General features: G+C 37.5%; 1 protein-coding gene across 10 annotated transcripts in view; it reads right to left on the bottom strand.

The window, feature by feature from the left end:
• EVI5 (ecotropic viral integration site 5) overlaps nucleotides 1-26,842 on the bottom strand; it is a 237,267-nt gene that overhangs the window by 77,672 nt on the left and 132,753 nt on the right. For 9 of the 10 annotated variants that reach the window (XM_032247902.1, XM_032247896.1, XM_032247897.1 and 6 more), the window contains 3 exons: nucleotides 17,783-17,917; nucleotides 10,934-11,074; nucleotides 9,680-9,838 (listed from right to left, as the gene is read on the bottom strand). In XM_032247902.1, coding sequence (XP_032103793.1) covers nucleotides 9,680-9,838; nucleotides 10,934-11,074; nucleotides 17,783-17,917 — 435 coding nt within the window. The remainder of the gene's footprint in view (nucleotides 1-9,679; nucleotides 9,839-10,933; nucleotides 11,075-17,782; nucleotides 17,918-26,842) is intronic. The other variant, XM_032247900.1, reaches the window with a different exon arrangement.

Below are 26,842 nucleotides of genomic sequence, written 5' to 3' on the forward strand. Positions count from 1 at the left end.
ACTCAGCCCATCTCTGGACTATATTAACTCGAATCTCCCATATCAGAGGCCTAGCAGAAGGAAAAATGAGCCCATTTCCAGGCACAATACTATTTGATTTAGTCTGCAGTCCTACACAAGATATCCAGCTTTCAACAAAAAAGTTACAAAGCATAGGAAAAGGCAAAGAAAAACAAAGCTCACACAAGAGGCAAAGCAATCAACAGAACCAGCATTACATATGACACAGATATTAAAAATATCCGTCACGGTTAATAATGAGTGTCAACTTGATTGAAAGATACAAAGTATTGATCCTGTGTGTGTCTGTGAAGGTGTTGCCAAAAGAGATTAACATTTGAGTTGGTTGGCTGGGAAAGACAGATCCACCCTTAATCTGGTGGGCACCATCTAATCAGCTGCCAGAGAATATAAAGCAGGCAGAAAATCATGAAAAGGAGAGACTGGCCTAGCCTCCCAGCCTACATCTTTCTCCTGTGCTGGATGCTTCCTGCCCTTGAACATCGGACTCCAAGCTCTTCAGTTTTGGGACTCGGATTAGCTCTCCTTGCTCCTCAGCTTGCAGACAGCCTGCTGTGGGACCCTGAGACTGTGTAAGTTAATACTTAATAAACTTCCCTTTATATACACACACACACACACACACACACACACACACACACACACACACACACATATAGCATCTATGTATTATTTATATAAGTGTATTATATATATACATATATATATATGTATATATTCTATTAGTTCCTATATAGATATATATATCCTATTAGTTCTGTCCCTCTAGAGAACCCTGACTCATACAGAGTTTGGTACCAGTAGTGGTTCCAGATGAACTGAATATTAAGGATGGAGTTCTTTCATTGGTTTGGGGGCTTCTGGAGTTGGCTACTTACTATGATTAACCCCAAAATGCTAAGGACTCTACTTCTAATAGTATGGAGAACACTGATAGTCCTTGGTATGAACTGTTTAGATAATTATGCAAAATAAATGCATTTGACACTCTTGATTTACCATTTGTGAGAGGCAAGAAGTTCAGTGACTCTATACCTAATACCTTTGACTATATGTGGAGAACGAAAGAACTTAATGAAGCTCATTGGTTGCTCCTAAGTTCACTGGACAAAGTAAAGAAAGAAAATGATGAATTCAGGGATTCTGTCTCCCGGCTTCAGAAGCAGATACTAAGCCTCAAATCTGCTAAGACTGCCCTGACTGAGAGTAAACAGTCACAAGCTCTTATCATGCCAGTGGCTGACCTGCAATGAAAAATGCATGCACAGCCTTTCCAGGTGTCTACTGTTAAAATGAGGGCACTGATTGGAAAAGAATAAGACCCTAAAACTTGGAATGGGGATGTGTGGGAGGACCCTGATAAAGCTGGGGACACTGAGGTTTGTAAACTCTGATGAATCTTTTTTGCCAGAAGGAACAGCCTCTCCCCAACGCATGCTGCCATCAGCCTTTCCACCTTTGTCTGAGGAGATAAACCCTGTACTGCCTGAGGCAACAGTGATGGCCTCCCCGGAGCCAGTTGCCAGGCAAAATTATGTTGATTCTCCTTAGGAGCCACCCCAACATCCCTGTTTGCTTCTAGACCTATAACTAGACTAAAGTCCCAGCAGGCTCTTAGAGGTGAGGCTGTGTGTGGCCAATGAGGAGGTGTACTATACTCGAAAAGAGCTGCTTGAGTTCTCTAATTTATACAAATAGAAATTTGGAGCACAGGCATTGGAATGGATATTAAGGGTGCGAGATAATGGTGGAAGGAACATAGATTTGGATCAGGCTGAATTTATTGATTTGGGCCCACTAAGTAGGGACTCTACATTTAATGTTGCAGCTTGGGGAGTTAAAAGAGGCTCCAATAGTTTATTTGCCTGCAGCTGAAAGATGGATTAAAAGATGGTCCACTGTGAGTGAGCTAGAAATGCCTGATCTTCCTTGGTTTAATGTTGAGAAAGGGATCCAAAGGCTTAGGGAGATTGGGATGGTGGAGTAGATTAGTCACTTTAGACCTACTCATCCCAGCTAGGAGGGTCCAGAAGATATAGATTTGTGAGGGCAGCACCTGCATCTTTGAAGACTCCTGTAATTGCTCTTCTCTGTATGTCACATCTAACAGTAGGAACTTAAGTCACTCAACTACAAAATTTAAATACAGTGGGAATAATTGAATCCCAAGGTGGCAGGGGTCAAGTGGTGGCACTCAACCATCAAAGGCAAGGTGAGTGTAGCTACTATAATAAACAGCAGAGGCAAAGTGGCAATCAGAATAGTCTGGACTTGTGTAGAGCTGTGGCACTGGCTAATTAATCAGGTGTTCCTAGAAGTGAAATGGATAGGAGGCCTGCTGCATTCTTACTTTATTTATACAAGCAGAAAACTTCTAGGTCTAATGGACAAAATGCTAATTTGAATTATAAACACAGAGATTCACGGCCCCCACAGGTGAATCACAGCAGAAGCCTCTAGGATTTTGGAGCAAGGCCCTGCCATCTTCTGCAGATAACTACTCTCCTTTTGAGAGACAGCTGTTGGCCTGTCAACTGGGCTTTGGTGGAAACTGAATGTTTAACTATGGGCCATCAAGTCACCATGTGACCTGAACTGCCTATCATGAACTGAGTGCTTTCTGACCCATCTAGCCATAAAGTGAGCTGTGCACAGCAGCACTCCATCATCAAATGGAAGTGGTATATACATGATTAGGCTCGAGCAGGTCCTGAAGGCACAAGTAAGTTACATGAGGAAGTAGCTCAAATGCCCATGGTCTCCATTCCTGACACCCTGCCTTCTTCTCTTTCCCAGCCTGCACCGATCGTCTCATGGGGAGTTCCCTATGATCATTTGACAGAGGAAGAGAAGACCAGAGCCTTGTTCACAGATAGTTCTGCACAATACGCAGGCAACACCTGAAAGTGGACAGCTGCAGCACTACAGCCCCTTTCTAGGACATCCCTGAAGGACAGCAGGGAAGGGAAATCTTCCCAGTGAGCATAACTCTGGGCAGTGCACTTGGTTGTGCACTTTGCATGGAAGGAGAAATGGCCAGATGTGCAATTATATACTGTTTCATGGGCTGTAGCCAATGGTTTGGCTGGTTGATCAGGGACTTGGAAGAAGGATGATTGGAAAATTGGTGCAAAAAAATTTGACCACTCAGAGTGGTCAAAAACTGAAGATATTTGTATCCCATGTTAGTGCTCACCAACGGGTGACTTCAGCAGAGGAGTTTAATAATTGAGTGGATAGGATGACCACTCAGCCTCTTTTCCCAGCCACCTCTGCCATCGCCCAATGAGTCCATGCCAAAGTGGCCATGGTGGCAGAGATGGAGGTTATGTATAGGCTTAGCAAAATGGACTTCCACTCACCAAGGCTGACCTGGTTATAGCCACTGCTGAGTGCCCAATTTACCAGCCACAGAGACCAACACAGAGCCCCTGATATGGCACCATTCCTCAGGGTGATCAGCCGGCTACCTGGTGGCAGGTTGATTACATTGGACCTCTTCCATCATGAAAAGGACAGAGGTTTGTCCTCATTGGAACAGACACGTACTCTGGATATGGGTTTGCCTATCCTGCGTGTAATGTTTCTGCCAAGACTACCATCTGTGGACTCACAGAATGCCTTATCTACCATCATGGACCATTAGCAGTGCCTCTGACCAAGGCACTCACTTTATGGTTAAAGAAGTGTTGCAGTAGGCTCACACTCATGGAAGGGTGGAATGGCCTTTTGAAGTCATAATTACAATGCCCACTAGGTGACAATACTTTGCAGGGCTGGGGCAAAGTTCTCCAGAAAGCCATGTATGCTCTGAATCAGCAGTCAATATATGGTACTGTTTCTCCCATAGCCAGGATTCATGTTTCCAGGAATTAACGGGTGGAAGTGGAAGTAGCACCACTCACCATCACCCCTAGTGATCCACTAACAAAATTTTTGCTTCCTGTTCCCACGACATTACATTCTGCTGGCCTAGAGGCCTTAGTTCCAGAGGGAGGAATGCTACGACTAGAAGACACAACAACGATTCTATTAAACTGGAAGTTAAGATTGCCACCACCAGTCAACAGGCTAAGAAGGGGGTTACAGTGTTGGCTAAGATGACTGACCCAGACTATCAAGATGAAATCAGTCTGCTACTCCACAACAGAGGTAAGGAAGATTATGTCTGGAATACAGGAAATCCATTAGGGTATCTCTTAGCATTACTATGCCCTGTGATTAAGGTCAATGGGAAACCACAACAGCCCAATCCAAGTAGGACTACAAATGGCTGAGACCCCTCAGGAATGAAGGTTTGGGTCACTTTACTAGGAAAAAAAAAAACACGACCCGCTGAGGTGCTTGCTGAAGGCCAAGTGAATACAGAATGGGTAGCCAAAGGTAGTCATCAATACCAGCTACCATTATGTGATCAGCTGCAGCACAAGGACTGTAACTGTCATGAGTATTTCCTCCTCCTTTTGCTAAAAACATGTCTGTGCATGTATACACCTGTACTAAGAAAATATCTTTATCATGTGACATAAGATTTATTGACTTCTTATCAACATTTAAGTATTGTTAAGTTTACCTAATAGTATTTGAGTCAGAGATTGGTATATTTCCAGTTATATGAAGGATAGCTGTATTATGTTAGGCACAATTATGACCTTATCATTGTCTTTATTTGAAGATTACATATGATCTCAGGAGATGTGTATAGGTTCAAGTTGACAAAGGGTGGACTTGTGATGGTTAATACTGAGTTAATATCCAGGATCAATACTTTGTATTGTGTGTCTGTGAGAGTGTTGCCAAAAGAGAGTAACAGTTGAGTCAGTGGAAAGGTAGGTCCACCCTTAACTGGTGGGCACAATCTAATCAGCTGCCAGTGAATATAAAGCAGGCAGAAAAACATGAAAAGGAGAGACGAGCTCAGCTTACATCTTTCTCCCATGCTGGAAGCTTCCTGTCCTTGAACATCGGACTTCAAGGTCTTTGTTTTGGGACTTGAACTGGCTCTCTTTGCTCCTAATTTTGTAGAAGAGCCTATTGTGGGAACTTGTGATTGCGTAAGTTAATACTTAATAAACTCCCCTATTAGTTCTGTCCCTCTAGAGAACCCTGACTAATATAATATCTGACAGAGAATTTAAAATAACTGTGATTAATGTGCTAAAGGTTCTAAGGGAAAGGCGAAAACCATACAAGATTATCATAAGTAATATCAGCAGAAAAACAAAAACTATGAGTCAAAAAGAAAAGCTAGAAATGGGCTGGGATGGTGGCTCGTGACTGTAATCCTAGCACTTTGGGAGGCCAAGGCAGGAACATCACTTGAGCTCAGGACTTTGAGACCAGCTTGGGCTACATAGCGAGACTCTGTCTCTTTGAAAAATAAAATAAAATAAAGGAAAAGCTAGAAATGAAAAACAGTAACAGATGTGAAGAATGCCTTCAATGGCTCATCAGACAACTTCACAAAGCAATGGAAAGAATGAGTGAACTTAATAATTTGTCAGTCAAAATGTCTTAGTCAATGGAAACTGAAAACACAGAGAGAAAAATAATAGGGACAAAAAGAACAAACCAAGAGTTGTCAGACAACCTCAAACAATGTAACATATCTATAATTGAAATCCCTGAAGAAGAAAGCATGAGAAGAAACATTTGAAGAAATAACAATCAAAGACCGCTGTGGTGGCTCACACCTGTAATCCCAGCTCTTTGGGAGGCCAAGGTGGGCAGATCATGAGGTCGGGAGTTTGAGGCCAGCCTGACCAACATGGAGAAATCTCATCTCCACTAAAAATATAAAATTAGACAGGTGTGGTGGTACATGCCTGTAATCCCAGCTACTTGGGAGGCTAAGGCAGGAGAATGGCTTGAACCTGGGAGGGAGAGGTTGTGGTGAACCTCTGCCTCTTACTGCACTATCTATAGGCAAGAAAGAGTGAAACTCCGTCTCAAAAACAAAAAAAGTAACAACCATGGATTTTCCAAAATTTGTGGCATACACAAATCCATAAATCAAATAAACCCAGAGGAGAAAAAAAAAAACCCAGATCTAGGTATACCATATTCAACCTGCTACAAATAAAGAGAAAAGCTTGAAGACAACCAGAGGAAACAATACATCACATGTTGAAGAACAAAAATAAGAATTACAACAGAGTCCTGGCTGGCATGGTTTCTGACAAGAAGATAGTAGAGTGATTTAAAGTGTTAAAAGAAAAAAACCGTCAAGACAGAATTCAGTATCTTGCAAATATATCTTTTAAAACTGAAGAAATAAACATTTTCTCAAACAAAAACTAACAGAATCTACTGCCAGTATACCAGCATTACAGAAAATGTTAAAAGAAGTTCTTTAAGCAGAAAAAATAAGACACTGGACAGAAACATGGATCTACACAAAGAAAGAGTGCTGAAACAGAATATCCTGAAGGAAAATCAAATTTCATTAAAATTCTTACATTTCTATGAAAGGTAACTTTGATGCAAAATTAGTAGCATATATTATATGTCTGGACAATATGTAAAATGTGTGACAACTTCACAAAAGAGGTAGAAAGATCTGAAAATACACTGTTGTAAGAGCCTTGGATTACACATGAAGTGTGTAATTATTTATTCATTATTCATAATTTATTATTTGAAGGTAAGCTCTATTATAAAACCTAGAACAACCACTAAAAAAACTCTTGATAGGTATATAAATAAGTGAAGATAAATGCTGAAGATAAAAATTGAATCGTAATATCTAATAAATCCAAGAGAAGGTATAAAAAAAGAAAGAACAAATGGAATAAACAAAATAGCTAGCAAGGTGACAGATTATCAATCCAAATAAAATCACAAAACTGAGATCAAACATGACAGCAAAAGAAACTATGAGACTAAATGGTTTTTATAGTTTTGTTTCTTTTTTCTTTGAGAGGGAGTCTCACTCTGTCACCCAGGTTGGAGTGCAATGGCATGATTTTGGCTCACTGCTCCAATCTCCACCTTCTGGGTTCCAGCAATTCTCCTGCCTCAGCCTCCCAAGTAGCTGGGACTACAGGCATGCGCCACCACACCTGGCCAATTTTTTTTGTATTTTCAGTAGAGACAGGGTTTTACCATGTTGGCCAGGCTGGTCTCAAACTCTTGACCTCAGCTGATCTACCTGCCTTGGCCTCCAAAAATGCTGGGATTACAGTCATGAGCCACTGTACCCAGCTGGTTTTTATAGTTTTACTGAAATACAGTTCATATATTATAAAATTGACCTCCCCCAAGTATACATATATTCAATGGTTTTTAGCCTATTCAGAGTTGAACAATAATCTGTCAGACTGAATTTTAAAAAGTACCCATCTATAAAATGTTTACCAGAGATGTAAACACACAGATAAATTGAAATTCAAAGATGGGAAAAAATATAGTAAAACGTATCTTAAGAAATCTAAATCCAAAATATTAAAAACCTGAATCCAGCAATGGGAATGTGTTGTATCTGTCTATGTGATCTCCATCACAAATATGTTTTTAGTATTTTGACAACTGTACCTCAATAGAAGTGGCTTGCTTTGCAATCCTTTGTATTTGGTTTTATGCATTAAAAAATATTATTTTAAGATGAGTTTCATAGGTTCCAGACTGCCAAAACTGTTGATGGCACACACAAACACAAAAACAGTAAGAACCTTTATACTTAAGAAACTCTTGAAGATATAAACAAGGAAACATAAACAAGAATGTTCAGAGTAGCACTGTTGACAACAACGAAAAGGAGAGTGAATCAATTAATTGAGGTATAGTTGTTGACAGACTTTTCTAAGTCCCTAAAATAACAGAACTGGAGTTACATGGACAAATTTTTTAATCTAAATGGTAGATACATGGGTGTTTGGTATAATGCTCTTTAGATTACTATATACCACCACCATTACACCACACCATTTTTATTTTTATTTTTTCATTTATCAATGTGAAAACTGCCTGGATCATCATCATGATGAGAAATAAAACAAAGGATGATGGAAATGGAAACACAGGGAGTGTGTTTTATTTCTGCCTGTGTTTCAGCTTCTCTAAGTCGAATAGTCATCAGTTCAACTTTTAACTCATTCATAGCATTTTTCTTCGGTGGGTCTTTCCATCTCCCAGTAGTACAAGCTAAGTGGCGCTAAAGCAGAAAAAAAATTATATTGCAGCAAATACCCATCACGAGTCCAAATACTGACATTTAGGAACCACTGCCTTAAACCATCCCGCTTCCAGCAAAATCCATCTAAAATCACACTTACTAGTCAGGGACAGCATTAGTCACGCACAATACAAATTCCTTAGGAAATCTTTCTCCAAACCACTTAGTTGAAATTAATTTTCTCCTCCTAATCTCCATAGCAATTTCTACCTCTCTACTTACCAAATTTCTGAATTATATTAAATATAGTCTGTGCACATCTGCTTTCTCAAGTGTAAGTCCTTTAATGGCTGGGACAGTGCTTTGTGTTTCACAAGTTCTCAAAACCATGTCTGCTGGATTTGATTTATTCACCTCTACCCATTGTGAAGTAAATCCTCAACACTGGCTTAAAAGCTGTATTTGCATCTTTAGTATCTATACTAAAATATCTGGTTACAAAAATAAAACTTCCCATTGTAAAACTTAGATTTCCACCATTCATAATCTCAATAGTACCTCTTCCTATTTTAATTATACTATAAAATAATATGTGGAAGTATTTTATATAGAATAATACAAGAAAAATCTAAGAAAATAACTTTGAACAATGCAAACCAAGATATGCTTATTCTGAAGAAATTACATATTCATGTTATGTTTGAGGTTATGATCATTTTGCACATTGGAATACAGAATGATATATGAGTTAAGTATGCCCCCTACTGACTAAATAAATATTTTAAAAGCCAAATAACAATATTCACAGAGTATAAAGATTATGATCCAAACAACTATACCACATGAAAACCAAATGTGTCTTTGCCATGCAAATGGGTTCCATAAAAAAGACTTTTGCAGATCTTAAGTATATTTAAGATAGAATTTATTGGAGGGAAGAGAGGCCTGAGAAGAAAGAGGGGCAATTTTAGAATTCACTGCCCAGGATCACCACATTAAACAACTTTACGAAGCATCATTCACATCATAGTATACATCTGTGGTTTCCAACTGGGGCAATTTTGTCCCCAGGGGACATTTGACAATGTGTGCAGAAACATTTTTGGTCATCGCAACCTGGGGTGGGAGAGACGTGAGTGGCATCCAGTGGGTACAGGCCAGGGATGCTGCTAAACATCTGTAATGCACAGGCCAGCTCCATAAAACCAAATATCTTCTAGCCAAAAATGTTCAAAGTATTGAGGCTGAGAAATTTTGCTCTACATAGTGTTTCTTCTCAAGTCATGCAGCAGGGCAATGCTATGAGTTTTACTCAATAAAGTCAAATAAAATTTGACTTCCTTGAACTTTGAATGGGTTAAAGAAGGATTAAATCTCAGAAATCAAAGATAACAATTTTTTGCCCTCTTCATTTGGCCTAGAAAATTGCAGTCTATACAGTTTCATATCGTCACTGTTCACCTCTATTCTAGAGATGATACAATCTGTGCATAAACCCTCAATCAGCTAATGATACTTTTAAGATACTGGGCCTTCCCATCATACCTGTGTTTCCATTTCCATCATCCTTTGTTTTATTTCTCTTATTTCTGCCTGTGTTTCAGCTTCTCTAAGTCGAATGGTCATCAGTTCATCTTGTAACTCATTCATAGCATTTTTCTTAGGTGGGTCTTTCCATCTCCCAGTAGTACGAGCTAAGTGGCGCTAAAGCAGAAAAAAAATTATATTGCAGCAAATACTCTCAGTATCAAAATAAGAGCTAATATTACTGAGCACTTATTTCAGGGTGTGCTACATAAAGCACTTTCTACACATTATTTTATTTAATCCCTAAAAAATCCTATTAATCAGGCACTGTTACCATCACTTTACAAGTAAGAAAATGAACATTGTGATTAAGTAACTTCAGGAGGATCATACAGCCAGTAAGTGGCAGATCTGGGATAGAAAGTCAAATATAGTTCAAATTTTTTTCTCTATATACTTCAGATTAATTCTTGAAAAGAATACAATTTTCTTTATAATTTTTTTCTTTTGAACCACACTTGTCTGAGACACTATAATTTTTTTAATGAGATTTTTCATATTATCTTCAATGAAATCCCAATAAATCAGAAAAAAAAAATGGGGCCATTAAAGAAGGGATGTAAGAAGTTAACGGCAGTGTTTCTCAAGGTGTCTGTGGTATAGGACAAGTTTTGTCTTTTTTGTTCTAAAATTTCAAGTTAATTGCAACCTTTTCAAAACACTGTAAAAAAAAAAAAGGCATGAAAATTTCAAGGCCTAATTTTGGTCCTTGTATAGAACATGTATTTTGTTCCTTGTCAACATTTCCCTCTTCCATGAATAAATGTGTGGGCATATACCAGAAAAATGTGATTTATTTGGTAAGATAACTAAATAAGTTACTAATTTATAGATAAAATTTATAATGTTGTCATCCTTCTAGTGTTTCACACTAACCAACAATGGACTTAACATCAACGTTAAGACAAAATATGTACTACATAGAAGAAATACTTTTATAGATTTTCAGAAAAAGTTATACAAGGCACAATGGTACGACAACAAAAATATGACTTGATTTCTACCGTATCTTTTATTTTACCATAAGAGGGAGAAACAGCTTATATGCACTGTCAGTTTATAAATACTCTCAATTTTGACTTTAAACAGGGTCAGTGAGAGACACTTTAAACTCATCTCCCACTGTAGGTCATCAGCTACTTCGAACTCTTACAAATTTGATATTCGGGTTTTACTATATTTTAGAAAAGCACATAAAATATATTAATATACCTGCCAGTGTTCCTCTAAATCTTTGACTTGCTGTCTAAGTTCTTTCAAACCCATAATGGCTTCTGCTTCTCTCAGTTTCACAGCAATTAGCTCTTCCTGAAGCCTTGCAATATTATTCTCATCAGGAAGGGAGTTATTTCTCTACAGAAGAAGAAAATTTAATTTGAAATTTTTAAATTTAAGGAAAACATAGCACATAAAAGAGATATTTTGTTCCACACTTAAACATATTTAATTTTATACAGCTGTATTGAAGTATAATTCACAAACTATGAAACTCACTCTTTTAAAATATACAAGCCAGCGGTTTTTAGAGTCTTTACAGGGTTGTTAAAGGTCTAATTTCAGAATATTTTTATCACGCAAAAAAGAAACCTATACTCATCACCAGTCATTCTACATTCCCCATTTCCCCAGCCCCTGGCAACCACCAATCTACTTCTTGTTTCCACGAATTTGCCTATTGGGACATTTCTTGTAAGCAAATCATATATATTTATAGATTTTTGTGACAACCTTACTTCACTTAGAACAATGTTTTCAAGGTTCAATCTTTTTTTTAAGCCAAACAATATTCCACTGTATAGATATACCACATTTAATCTATTTATTCATCAGTTAATAGAGGTTGTTTCCACTTTTTGACTATTATAAACAATGCTGCTATGAATACTGGTGAAAAAGTTTTTGTGTAGACTTATGTTTTCAATATTCTTATGTATATACTTAGGAACAGAACTGCTGGCTCAGATGGTAATTATTCTGTGTTTAACTTTTAAGAAACTGCCAAACTTTTCCAAAGCAGCTATACTGCTTTTCATTTCCACTAGCAATGTATGAGGGGAAATGTACTTAATTTTGAGGACACAGAAATCTAACTCTGATTAGTTAATAAAATACTAATCAGAGTTATGGAGCAACAGGATTAAAAATTTTTTCAATATGGCAATAAACTTACTAACCTCTGATTAGACTCCAGATAAAGCATGAATATCATTTACTTTTAAAATATTTCTAGAAAATAATAGTCCAAAATCTGTTTCTGTTGAATTTCTTCAGCATGTTATCTTTGAGAGCAGTATCAAATCTCTGTGTATTAGTCACTATTTACATCAAGTCAAGAAATACAAATTAAACAATTTAACAATTGATTCAAATTAAACAACTGAAATTAATTTGATTCATGAATAGAAGATTTATTTATTTTAATTTTTCCATAAGTTATTGGAGAACAACAGGTGGTATTTGGTTACATGAGTAAGTTCTTTAGCAGTGGGTGATTTGTGAGATTTTAGTGCCCAAGCAGTATACACTGCACTCTATTTGTAGTCTTTTATCCCTCACTCCCCTCCCACTCTTCCCCCTAAGTCCCCAAAGTCCAGTGAATTATTCTTATGCTTTTGTGTCCTCATAGCTTAGCTCCCACTATCAGTACCATGTTTGGTTTTCGATTCCTGAGTTACTTCACTTAGAATAATAGTCTCCAATCTCATCCAGGACACTGCAAACGCTGTTAGTTTATTCCTTTTCATGGCTGAGTAGTATTCCATTGTGTGTGTGTGTGTGTGTGTCTCACACACACACACACCAGTTTCTTTATCCACTTTTGAACTGATGGGTATCTGGGTTGGTTCCATGATCTTGCAATTGCTAATTGTGCTGCTATAAACATGTATGTACAAGTATTTTTTTCAAATAATGACTTTTTTCCCTCTGGGTAGATACCGAGTAGCGGGACTGCTCGATCAAATGGGACTTCTACTTTTAGTTCTTTAAAGAATCTCCATACTGTTTTCCATAGTGGCAGTGGCAGTACTAGTTTACATTCCCACCAGTAGTGTAAAGTGTTCCCTGATCACTGCATCCACACTAACATCTACTGTTTTTTGATTTTTTTTATTATGGCCAATCTTGCAGAAATACGGTGGTATTGCATTGTGGTTCTGATTTGCACTTCCCTGATCATTAGTGATGTTGAGCATTTTTTCATATGTTTGTTGGCCATTTGTATACCTTCTTTTGAGAACTGTCTTTTCATGTCCTCAGCCCACTTTTTGACTGGTACTGCTTTTTTCTTACTGATTTGAGTTCATTGTAGATTCTAGATATTAGTCCTTTGTCAGATGTACAGATTATGAAGATTTTCTCCCAGTCTGTGGGTTGTCTGTTTACTCTGCTGACTGTTCCTTTTGCCATGCAAAAGCTCTTTAATTAGGTCCCAGCTATTTATCTTTGTTTTAATTGCATTTGCTTTCGTGTTCTTGGTCATGAAATCCTTGCCTAAGCCAAAGTCTAGAAGAGTTTTTCCAATGTTATCTTCTAGAATTTTTATAGTTTCAGGTCTTAGCTTTAAGTCCTTAATCGATCTTGAGTTGATTTTTGTATAAGGTATGAGGATCCAGTTTCCTTCTCCTACATGTGGCTAGGCAACTATCCCAGCACATGGATAAAAGATTTTAGATTAACTTCCCACCATATTAAAAGATAAAAAGGACACAGGGTAACCCATTATCAAACTGCCCTGGAGAATTACCAAGAGATCCACAACTAGGCCCTAGGGAAAACTCCCTAAACTGAGGTAACTGGTAACCTTGAGATTTCAAGGCCTGATTCTATGAAATTTTCTTTTCATACACACACACACACACACACACACACACACACACACACACACACACACGCACACATTATTGCATTTTAGGTTCTGGGGTACATGTGCAGAACATGCAGAATTATTGCATAGGTACCTACACGGCAATGTGGTTTGCTGCCTCCATCCCCCCATCACCTCTATCAGGCATTTCTCCCCATGTTATCCCTCCCAAACCTCCCTAAACCGCCTTGTCCCTCCCCTATTCCCCCGCAACAGACCCCAGTGTGTGATGCCCTCCTCCCTGTGTCCATGTGTTCTCACTGTTCAACACCTGCCTTTGAGTGAGAACATGTGGTGTTTGATTTTCTGTTCTTGTGTCAGTTTGCTGAGAATGAGGGTTTCCAGATTGATCCATGTCCCTACAAAGGACATAAACTCATCGTTTTTTATGGCTGCCTAGTATTCCATGGTGTATATGTGACACATTTTCCCTGTCCAGTCTATCATCAATGGGCATTTGGGTTGGTTCCAGGTCTTCGCTATTGTAAACAGTGTCGCAATGAACATATGTGTACATGTGTCTTTATAATAGAATGATTTATAATCCTTTGGATATATACCCAGTAATGGGATTGCTGGGTCAAATGGAATTTCTATTTCTAGGTCCTTGAGGAATCGCCACATTGTCTTCCACAACAGTTGAACTAATTTACACTCCCACCAACAGTGTAAAAGTGTTCCTATTTCTCCACATCTTCTCCAGCATCTGTTGTCTCCAGATTTTTTAATGATTGCCATTCTAACTGGTGTGAGATGGTATCTCAATGTGGTTTTGATTTGCATTTCTCTAATGCCCAGTGGTGATGTGCATTTTTTCATGTTTTTTGGCCTCATAAATGTCTCCTTTTAAGAATGTCTGTTCATATCCTTCGCCCACTTTTGAATGGGTTTGTTTTTTTCTTGTAAATCTGTTTTAGTTCTTTGTAGATTCTGGATATTATCCCTTTGTCAGATGGGTAGATTGCAAAATTTTTTTCCCATTCTGTTGGTTGCCAGTTCACTCTAATGATTGTTTCTTTTGCTCTACAGAAGCTCTGGAGTTTAATTAGATCCCATTTGTCTATTTTGGCTTTTGTTGCCAATGCTTTTGGTGTTTTAGTCATGAAGTCCTTGCCTATGCCTACGTCCTGAAAAGTTTTGCCTAAGTTTTCTTCTAGCGTTTTTATGGTGTTAGGTCTTATGTTTAAGTGCTTAATCCATCTGGAATTAATTTTAGTGTAAGCTGTCAGGAAGGGGTCCTGTTTCTGCTTTTTGCACAAGGCTAGCCAGTTTTCCTAACACCATTTATTAAACAGTGACTCTTTTCCCCATTGCTTGTTTTTGTCAGGTTTGTCAAAGATCAGATCGTTGTAGATGTGTGGCATTCCCTCTGAGACCTCTGTTCTGGTCCATTGGTCTATATCTGTTTGGGTACCAGTACGTTGCTGTTTTGATTACTGCAGCCTTGTGGTAGAGTTTGAAGTCATGTAGCGTGATGCCTCCAGCTTTGTTCTTTTTGTTTAGAATTGTCTTGGCTATGCAGGCTCTCTTTTGGTTCCATATGAAGGTGGTTTTTTCCAGTTCTGTGAAGAGGGTCACAGGTAGCTTGACCAGCATAGCACTGAATCTATAAATTACTTTGGCCAGTATGGCCATTTTCACAATACTGATTCTTCCTAACCATGAGCATGGAATGTTTTCCCATTTGTTTGTGTCCTCTCATTTCTTTGAGCAGTGGTTTGCAGTTCTCCTTGAAGAGGTCCTTTACATTCTTTGTTAATTGTATTCCTAGGTATTTTATTCTCTTTGTAGCAATTGTGAATGGCAGTTCGCTCTTGATTTGGCTCCCTTTATGTCTGTTATTGGTGTATAGGAATGCTTGTGATTTCTGCACATTGATTTTGTATCCTGAGACTTTGCTGAAGTTGCTTATCAGTTTAAGGAGATTTTGGGCTGAGACGATGGGGTCTTCTAAATATACAATCATGTTGTCTGCAAATAAGAGACAATATGACTTCCTCCTTTCCTAACTGAATACGCTTTATTTCTTTTTCTTGCCTGATTGCTCTGGCTAGAACTTCCAATACTATATTGAATAGGAGTGGTGAGAGACGGCATCCTTGTCTAGTGCCAGATTTCAAAGGGAATGCTTTCAGTTTTTGCCCATTCAGTATGATATTGATTGCGGGTGTGTCATACATAGCTTTTATTATTTTGAGACATGTTCCATCGATACCTAGTTTATTGAAAGTTTTTAGCATAAAGGGCTGTTGAATTTTGTCGAAGGCCTTCTCTGCATCTACTAATTATGTGGTTTTTGTCTTTGGTTCTGTTTGTGTGGTGGATTATGTTTATAGACTTGTTTATGTTGAACCAGCCTTGCATTGGCAGGATGAAGCCTACTGGATCATGACGGATAAGCTTTTTGATGTGCTGTTGCAATTGGTTTGCTAGAATTTTATTGAGGATTTTTACATCTATGTTCATCATGGATATTGGCCTGAAGTTTTCTTTTTTTGTTGAGTCTCTGCCAGGTTTTGGTATCAGGATGATGATGGCCTCATAAAATGATTTGGGGAGGATTCCCTTTTTTTTTGGAAATTTTCTGTCTCTAATATTTCATGGTGCACATGTAGCTTTCTGCTCACAGGGATGATGAAATGGAGTTATTCTTGCCAATTATACATTCTTATGATGGACTTTAAATATTTTCTCAGTTGAAAACTAAAAATTTACTGCATATGCATTTAAAAGATTGCTGGAAGCAGAATAAAAAAGGATGCTGCAAGAAGATATTACCATAGGAAGCATGCTTCCTTTCTCTACTTTATAATGTGAAAACACAGCCACCGAAGAAATCCATTTTTGAATGGAACCCAAATACGCGTCTACCCAATATTCAAAATCTTTCTAACTGTAAGACACAAATTCTTATCTAAATCATGTAACCCAGAATACACCTAAGTTAAGGACCAAATATTCTGTTAGGCATTCCTTTTAGCATTCTTGCTGGCTTTTTTTTTTTTTTTTTTTTTTTTTTTTCAACAAATCAAGAGAATACATTTTCCAGAAATATAAAAATAGCAAGCCATTTTCTAGCAAAATTATTCCACTACTGATTCTAGTTATACTTGTTCTAGTTCATTAAGAAAATAGTTAAAGGCCGGGCGCGGTGGCTCAAGCCTGTAATCCCAGCACTTTGGGAGGCCGAGGCGGGTGGATCACGAGGTCAAGAGATCGAGACCATCCTGGTCAACATGGTGAAACCCCGTCTCTACTAAACATACAAAAATTAGCTGGGCATGGTGGTGTGTGCCTGTAATCCCAGCTACTCAGGAGGCTGAGGCAGGAGAATTGCCTGAACCCAGGAGGCGGAGGTTGCGGTGAGCCGAGATCGCGCCATTGCACTCCAGCCTGGGAAAAAAAAAAAAAACACCCCTCCAAAAAAAAAAAAAAAAAAAAAAAAAAAAAGAAAATAGTTAAAAACACCTGAGACCGTTATGTCCATTATCTATTAGCTTTTTGGATTCAATAGCTAGCTATTACCTAAGTGTAAAAAGGAACAAACAACACAGACACCAGGCCACCAGTAATTTGATAGATGAGAAACAAGAGATTCAGAGTTTGTGATCTAGAACTTTTAAATCTGAAAGTTATCAGAAACCTGAAGTTCTTTTACTCCCATTACTTAGCTAATTTTTGATGTTCTTTAATATCCTTGAAGTAAGTTAGCTTCTCTAAGTACACCACAGGCTGAAAGGAAATTCCTACATATCCTGAGGTAACTTGTTCTGGATTGGACAGTTCTAACAACTACATTCAAATGAAATTCTCCCTAAAATGTCTATGTATTAGTACTATTCTGTCTCTTCCACATGAAAATACCACAATATTTGAAGATAAGAGTTAATTTCTGTCACCCGAATTTCTTTTCTGCAACATTTAGATATTCTTTTTATGAAAATTATTCTGGTTGCTTTCCTCCAAAAGGGCACTAATCTCCATTTTTATCCTTAAATCTGGGGCTTTGATAAGTATGAAGGCAACAAGGAATAACTGACAATTTTAAAAATCTTTTCTTCCTTTTCTCTCTTAGTAACTAATATGTAAGGCTTCTAATGTGTAAAAATACCAAGTCAATTAAATTGCTCAGTACCTTATAAATATTACATATCCCCTCTGATTTGGGAGTGACTACATTTGCGTAGGTTTCTTACCTTCTCTATATCCAAGACTTTATCCTGCATCTCTTTTAGTGCACACTGAGACTCAGCTTCACTCAGTCGGGCTTGAACTAATTCCTTCTCTAGCTGTAGCACAAAATCTTCATTGTAGTTGGAACTGCATTTATGCTAAAGGTTATAGACATATTCTGAAATTTCATGGAAGTATAAACATGCATATATAGTAAAAACAATGCAACTACATAATACAGTTATATTATATTAAGGGCAACTAAATAGGTGAAGTTCCATCTACCCAATATTTCCAGCATATCTCCTCCAATCCAATTAACTTTTCAATGAGTAAAAAGGCCCAACTTTGATATCTATAAAGATGACCAGATTATTGGGTTTTGGTAACTAGTTATTACAATGATCAAATATGATTCATATAAGATAAACATCTCTTTTTATCTGTCCATCCATCCAGATCCTAAGAATTTGTTCTGACTTTACAGACCTGTATCACACAACAAACAAGATAGCAATTAGCCACATGTGGCTACTGAACACTTGAAATGTGGCTAATCCAGATTAAAACAAGTTGTAAGTATAAAATACAAACTGGATTTTGAAGACTTGATGTGAAATACAAGAATAAAACATCTCAATGATTTTTATATTGATTACATGTTAAAACTGTATTTTGAATGTACTGAGGTAAATAAAAATATTAATTTTACCTTTTTTATTCCTTTTAATGTGGCTATTAGAAAATTTTAAATTGCATATGTGACACATAATGCTATATTGCTACTATTCTGTAGTTCTGTTATATACTACAGAAGACATGTAAACATTACTGAAAATTGTATTTTAATCTAATGGGGAAAAAAAAAAAAAGTGTAGTGGCCAGGCACGGTGGCTCATGCCTGTAATCCCAGCACTTTGGGAGGCCAAGGCGGGTGGATCACCTGAAGTCAGGAGTTCCAGACCAGCCTGGCCAACATGGTGAAACCCTGTCTCTACTAAAAATACAAAAATCAGCTGGGCGTGGTGGTGCATGCCTGTAGTCCCAGCTACTCAGGGGGCTGAGACAGGAGAATCACTTGAACCCAGGAGGCAGAAGTTACAGTGAGCCAAGATTGCACCACTGCACTCCAGCCTGGGAGACAAGAGCAAGACTCCACCTCAAAAAAAAAGACAACAAAAAAACAGGGTACCCACAATAACATGAACCATCTAAATCCCAAAATAACAAAATTGTATTTGGCCTTGGAAATGTAGAAATCTTCTTTAAGGCCGGGCGCGGTGGCTCACGCCTGTAATCCCAGCACTTTGGGAGGCCGAGGCGGGTGGATCACAAGGTCAAGAGATCGAGACCATCCTGGTCAACATGGTGAAACCCCGTCTCTACTAAAAATACAAAAAATTAGCTGGGCATGGTGGCGTGTGCCTGTAATCCCAGCTACTCAGGAGGCTGAGGCAGGAGAATTGCCTGAACCCAGGAGGCGGAGGTTGCGGTGAGCCGAGATCGCGCCATTACACTCCAACCTGGGTAACAAGAGCGAAACTCCGTCTCCAAAAAAAAAAAAAGAAAAAAAGAAATCTTCTTTAAAAGATATGCATAGTTTCCCAGCACTTTGGGAGGCTGAGACGGGCAGATCACTTGAGGCCAGGAGTTCAAGACCAGCCTGGCCAACATGGTGAAACCCTGTCTCTACTTAAAATACAAAAATTAGCTGGGCGTGGTGGCGCATGCCTGTAGTCCCCACTACTAGGGAGGGTGAGGCAGGGGAATCGCTTGAGCCCGAAGGTGGAGGTTTCAGTCAGCTGAGATCATCATGCTACTGTATTCAAAAGACTCTGTCTCAAAAATTAAAAAACAAAAACAAAACGACACACATGCATGGAAATAATTGCTGGAGGCAGCAAAGCAGCAGATGCTGCACAAAGAAATTAACCATGGAAGTATGCAACCTTCCCATTTCCTTTTGATGCTAACACTTAAGTCGTCATTTTTAAGCCAGTACCCATACAAAAGCTTCTGTACAAAAGCAATACGTAATTCATAATAATAGAAGACTTTCTAAAATAAACCATCTATCACTTCACATTTAATTCATGTAGTAAAGAAAACGTGGCAACTCAAAATTTCAAAATAAAGTCATTAAAAAAATCTACTGAACTAGCATGAATAAAGCACGGTTATTTTTACTCTTTAATATGTTAGGAACAAAATAATAGATGTCAAATTAAAACTATTAAAAATTACTAGATGCTTAATTAAAATACATGGTACTCTCCTGTCCCAGTTTACCAAAAAAGATGTGCAAATGAGGACTTTAATTCAATGCATTATACATTATTTCTTCTAGTAATTTTGATACGATTGAAACAATATTTCAATACAAGAAGTACATCTGCAACAGAGACATCATCTTAGCAAATACTTACCTTATATCAATTAAGACCTTTGGAATAACCACATCCAAACTGGACATGCAGTAATTTATTTAATCAGATCATGGTTATTTCATTGGTACTGGTAGAATGTTTTGCCCTCAACTTAAAGTCCTGGCAACTGTAGTGCAGGTGTGCATGCTAACACTTTATATTAGGAGATCCCCAAGAAAACACTGAACTCAAAAGGCCCATATGAGAATGGAATTCTTGATAAACCAACTAATCAAATGAAGTACAAAAAACTATGGTAATGTTGGGAACAAATCTTTATTAATAAAATTTACAGAGAGCTGAAATGCTCTGATAACAAGTCATTCTCAATAATATACATCTTACACTTCTTATACACTAAAAAATATTATTGTAGTGTTCTGGATTAAAATAATTCTAAATATATTATGTAATTTTTTGCCACTGACAGAATCGACAGAATATAATTCTTAATTCTCAGGTCATCATCATGATGACCAATTAACACACTGCAAATTATACAGGGTCTAAGGAATACAGAGTATTTCTGGTGGTATAACAGATAAAACATGAATCTGTACCCTTTTTAGGTTTTTTACGCCTGGTTTAATTTTCTCACCAGCTTTCCCTCTGTTGTCATTTTCTGTAACTTTTTATCCTAGTTTTATCTTGGTTCTCTCATTTTGATGCTTATTCTTGCCTGTATGATCAGTCACCTGTGACTCTCTTATCCTTTGAGTCACAGACTCTTTGGGAATCGTATAAGGGCCATAGGACTCTCTTTTCAAAAAAAAAAAAAAATTATATTCACAATATTTTAGATACAATTTCAGACTTCTCTAAAGCTTCCATATACTCCACTTAAGAATCTCTGCTCCTACAAGGTACTCTAATTCCCTGGCTATTTTTATGATCACTAATTCAATGTAAAAGACTATACTGGATCTCTAATACCAAGTATAACCATTCTCAGAAGTTCTAGTTTCTGACTCGTGGTCATTTCCACACAAATGTTCTATATTCAAAATCAAACTTAATCAAAAGGTTGATCGTCATCTTCCCCAAATCACTGCTTTTCCTTGATTTCTCTATTTGCCACTGGCCTAAAATCTGTCACACGGCCACCTAGTGTTGCTGCCTGTCATGGAACAATAATATTTTTGTTTGTTTGTTTGTTTGTTTGTTTTGGCTATAGAATCTTGCCCTTGTCATTTTTTTCATTTCCCACCATTACTCTAGTATCTAATGTCTGCATTTCCATTTTGACCCATTGTGTATGCTGGCACCAGAGTGTCCCAAATCACCACTTTAGGTCATGTAATTCCTTAAATCAAAAACATATAATTGTCCTTTATTCAGCTCTTACCTTCAATGGACAGTCTAGGACATCAAACACACTGGTCACTCTTACCTAAAACTCCTCCCCTTAGATTTTCAGGCATTCCTCTTTTGTTGATCTCCTGTCTATTTTCTGTCTTCTCTGTGAATTCAACTTCATATAACTGTGTATTTGTATTATATGTGTGTATATCAATCAGTAGTCCCAAGGGTTTCATCACTGTGTTGTCTCTCAATTTTTCCTTTTTTTCTTATTTTATAATTATCCCTATATTATTTCATGTACTGTCTGTAGACTATGTGTGTATAGGAAGTATCAGATACTGTCTAGATGTATATATTGCCTACATAGGAAATGAATAAAATCACCAAGGAACAATTTATAAAACAGTAAAAAGGGGAAGGTAGAAGGAAACAGAGACAGGGAGACAGGGGGCATGTAATGATAGAAACTTGCAGGGGGGGAAAGAGGAAGAAAAAGGAGGGGAGAGTAGAGGAGGGGAGGGGAGGAGGGAAGGAGAAAAAGGGGAGAAGATGGAGGAGAAGCAGCAGGAGGAGGAGGAGAAGGAGAAAGAAGAGGAGGAGAAAGGAGGAAGAGGAGAAGGAAGAGAAAGGGGAGGAAGAAGAGAAAGAGAAGGAGGAGGAGGAGAAGAGAGGAGGGGATGGGAGGGGAGAGGATCCAAGTATGCATTTGTGATGACTCTCAAATCCGTATTTCCAGCCAAGACCTTTCTACTAAGCTACAGATCCACATTTACAACTCCTACTGGTCAATTCCATCTGGCTGGTTTCATATTCATCTCATATTCTACATGTCAAAACTGAACTCTCCATCTTTTCTTCCTCATGTATTTACTATTCTGTTAAGGACACCACAATCTCACAAGAGATCAAGTCAAAACTCTCTTCTATTCAACCTGTACCACCCAATCACAATATCTCAGTAATTTTTCTCCCAGTTATTTTGTTAACTTGCTCCTCTCCATCTTCATTGCCATTATTTTTATTCCTGCCCTCATCTCTTCCTTTGGATTACTGCAGTAGTTTCATATATGCTCCCTCCTAACCACTGCAGCACTTACTGTGGGTATTATTATTTAATATTTTATGCTACCTCTCAGACTAGATTGTAATGAATAGAAGGCATTTTTACAATTCCACCAACTGGATCAGGTAGGTGTTTTCTGGTGCTACTGTTTTGAGCCTCAGAAGTTTTGATTCTATCATTATTAATGTGAACATGTTAATGAAAAGTATATACTTTAATATTCACAATGAATCTAATTCCATGAAGCCAACTTCATTCCATTATCAATTTTTCTATATACCAATTAGCCCTGTCCAATTCTATCCACATTGACTTTTATTGGTATTTTCATTAGGATCAATTCTTAATGGGTAAATTTTGCAAATAAGTCTAAATTTATTAACTAGATGTTTTATTGTTGTTGTTTGTTCCAGTCCAAATTTGACCCATTAGAAATTCTGAATTGAATTTTCTTTTTTGGGCATTATTTCTACCATTTCCAAACTTCCTTGTTCAAATTTTTGCAGATCTGAATTTGGTCAGGAAGGTGATACTTCTTTTAATATTTAGTCTATGAAAATTTTTACTGTATCATTTTTAGTTCTTTGTCAGTTTTGGTTCTAGTTATTAGCAGCCTATGACATTGGCTGAGCAAACTGGTAGCATTGTGATAATGGAATGTTAATACTACTCCTAATAATAGCTACCATTCACTGAACACTCACTATGTACCAGGCATTGTCCAGAGTATCAATTCGCTTAAGTCTCAATAACTGTCTATTATAATTACCTCTGTTAAACACAGAACAAGCTGTGGCACAGAAAGGTTAAATAACTTGTTCAAAGGCACACAACCAATGAGTGGCAGAATTCCTATCAAAATGACAACATGAATAGATGCTGCTGTGAACTATAAATTATCTGAAGCTAGCCGCTGCAGTTTCAATTTGTTCTATTTTCCACAAGGAAAAAATAGCTTTATAAACACGTTTTAATATATGACGGTAATAACGATTATGATAGCAGCTAACATCTACTGAGCGCTTACAATGTGCCAGACATGTTAAGCACTTTGTGTTTGCCTTTAACCTTCACCACAATTACCACCTTACTAATAAGGAAACTAATAGGGTGCACCAAGGTCAAACAGCAATTGATAGTGCTATTAATTCAGAGTTTGTATTACAGAGCCCATGTTCCTTACCTTTAAGCCATATAGGTGTTGAAGAGCTTAATACATTGCTTTAATATATAGTTTTGTAAAAACTAATGATATAATATTCAAAAAATCTAAACTTCTACAAAAATCTAAGCAGACAGATCTCACATAATATTCTTGTATTAAGAAATTCCTGGAACAGTACATTTCACATTCAAGTGAGTAGAGTAACTTGGACAGATATGAATTTAAATACACATTAAGCTTTTAATTAAGTTCAAGGTATGACATTTATACGTTCTTTTCGGGAACCCAAACATTTCACGGAATCCTGTTCTCATCTTTTTTGTAACACTTATCACAAATCTAAATAATAAATTTTGCATACTGCCCGAAGTAATTTCTAGATTCAATGCTATTCCCATCAAACTACCATTGACATTCTTCACAGAATTAGAAAAAACTACTTTAAATTACATATGGAACCAAAGAAGAGCCCGTATAGCCAAGACAATCCTAAACAAAAAGAACAAAGCTGGAGGCATCATGCCACCTGACTTCAAACTCATTACAAGGTTACAGTAACCAAAATAGCATGGTACTGGTACCAAAACAGACATATAAACCAGTGGAACAAAACAGAGACTTCAGAAATAACACCACACTTCTACAACCATCTGATCTTTGACAAACCTGACAAAAACAAGCAATTGGGAAAGGATCTCCTATTCAATAAATGGTGCTCGAAAAACTGGCTGGCCATATGCAACAAACTGAAACTGGATCCCTTCCTTATGCCTTATGCAAAAATTAACTCGAGCTGGATTAAAAACTTAAATGTAAAACCCAAAACCATAAAAACCCTAGAAGAAAACCTAGGCAATACCATTTAGGACACAGGCATGAGCAAAGACTTCATGATGAACACACCAAAAGCAATGGCAACAAAAGCCAAAACTGACAAATGGGATCGAATTTAAGAGCTTCTGCACAGCAAAAGATACTATCATCAGAGTCAACAGGTGACCTACAGAATGGGAGGAAATTTTTGCAATCTACCCATCTGACAAAGGTCTAATATCCAGAATCTACAAGGAACTTAAACAAATTTACAAGAAAAAAAGCCATCAAAAAGTGGGCAAAGGATATGAACAGCACTTCTCAAAAGATAATATTTACAAGGTCAAAAAATATTTTTTAAAAAAAGCTCAACATCACTGATCATTAGAGAAATGCAAATCAAAACTACAATGAAATATCACCTCATGCCAGTCAGAATGGTGATTATTAAAAAGTCAATAAACAACTGATGCTGATGAGGCTGTGGACAGATGGGAATGCTTTTACAGTGTTCATAGTAAAGTAAATTAGTTCAACCATCATGGAAGACAGTATAGTGATTCCTCAAGGTTCTAGAACCAGAAATAACATTAGGTCCAGCAGTCCCATTACTGGGTATATACCCAAAATAATATAAATAATTCCACTATAAAGACACATGCACATGTTTACTGCAGCACTATTTATAATAGCAAAGACTTGGAACCAACCCAAATGTCCATCAATGACAGACTGGATAAAGAAAGTGTGGTACATAAACACCATGGAATACTATGCAGCCATAAAAAGAACTGAGATCATGTCTTTTGCAGGGACATAAAAGCCATCATCCTCAGCAAACTAACACTGGAACAGAAAACCAAACACCACATGTTCTCACTCATAAGTGGCAGTTGAACAATGAGAACACATGGACACAGGGAGGAGAACAACACACACCAGGGCCTGTTGGGGGGTGGGGAGGAAGAGGAGAGAAGTTAGAGGATGAGTCAATAGACGCAGCAAACTACCATGGCACACGTATACCTATGTAACAAACCTGCATGTTCTGCACACGTATCCTAGAACTTAAAGTAAAATTTAAAAAAAAATTAATTGTGCAATTAATTTTTAAAATGTTTAAAAACATTTGGTTCTGGTTAACAGAACCAAACAGTGCTTTTCATAGGTAGGTGAGCAAAATATATCTGCTAAATGAATCAGCTAGTTAACTCTTGGTTTAACAACAAAGCCCCTGTATTATATAATTGACATTAAATATGGGAAGTGGAAGTTGAATGCTACAAAAAAAAATCTATAAAATTGATGGTTAATCTACTTGAAATGCCGACCTAGAAATCTTGAACCACTTTCCCAAAACAAAATAATAATACAATGTTTCCATTTGTTCCAAAACAAAATTTGTAAAAATATGGGAAGATTGCACATTTGGACTTACCTATCCAAAAGCATCTGAAAAAAAATTACGCAAAGCAAGTACTCTGGAATAGGTTTCTATATCACAAAATTACAGCAGAAAAAAAATAAAAAGTCTATCTTGCTCTCCCTCAGCATATGACTTCAAAAAGATGCTTATAATCCTCCCTACCACATGCTGTAAACAGGATTTTTAAAAACCCAAGCAATATGACTGCACGATTTAAATATTTGCTCCACTAAATTTGTTGAAAAATATATAATTTGTATATGATTTGTGCTCAACATCCAAAAATTACATACATCCTTTAAGAAGATATTTACCTCTGGTTATTTATGTAACTGTAAGATTTTTTGTTGTTAATGCTGAAGAAAATATAAAGTAACCCCTCCGTTATTATTTAAACTAAAAGGAAAATATGGCCGGGCGCGGTGGCTCAAGCCTGTAATCCCAGCACTTTGGGAGGCCGAGGCGGGTGGATCACGAGGTCAAGAGATCGAGACCCTCCTGGTCAACACGGTGAAACCCCGTCTCTACTAAAAATACAAAAAATTAGCTGGGCATGGTGGTGCGTGCCTGTAATCCCAGCTACTCAGGAGGCTGAGGCAGGAGAATTGCCTGAACCCAGGAGGCGGAGGTTGCGGTGAGCCGAGATTGCGCCATTGCACTCCAGCCTGGGTAACAAGAGCGAAACTCCGTCCCAAAAAAAAAAAAGGAAAATATGATCACATAGGAATGTAAACATTTTATCCTTAGACTAAGGTCAAAATTGGTTCTGGAAAAAAAATCTCTGTCCAGATTTATAGGTATAGTGACCAAAAGTTGAAGAATTTACCAATTTATGTGTAAAGTCATCTATCTATCTTGGATTTTTAGAGACCTGTATCAACTAATTTC

The sequence above is a fragment of the Sapajus apella genome, unplaced genomic scaffold, assembly GCF_009761245.1.
Source record: "Sapajus apella isolate SASKATOON/1434 unplaced genomic scaffold, GSC_monkey_1.0 scaffold64, whole genome shotgun sequence".
NCBI classification, from domain to species: Eukaryota; Metazoa; Chordata; class Mammalia; order Primates; family Cebidae; genus Sapajus; species Sapajus apella.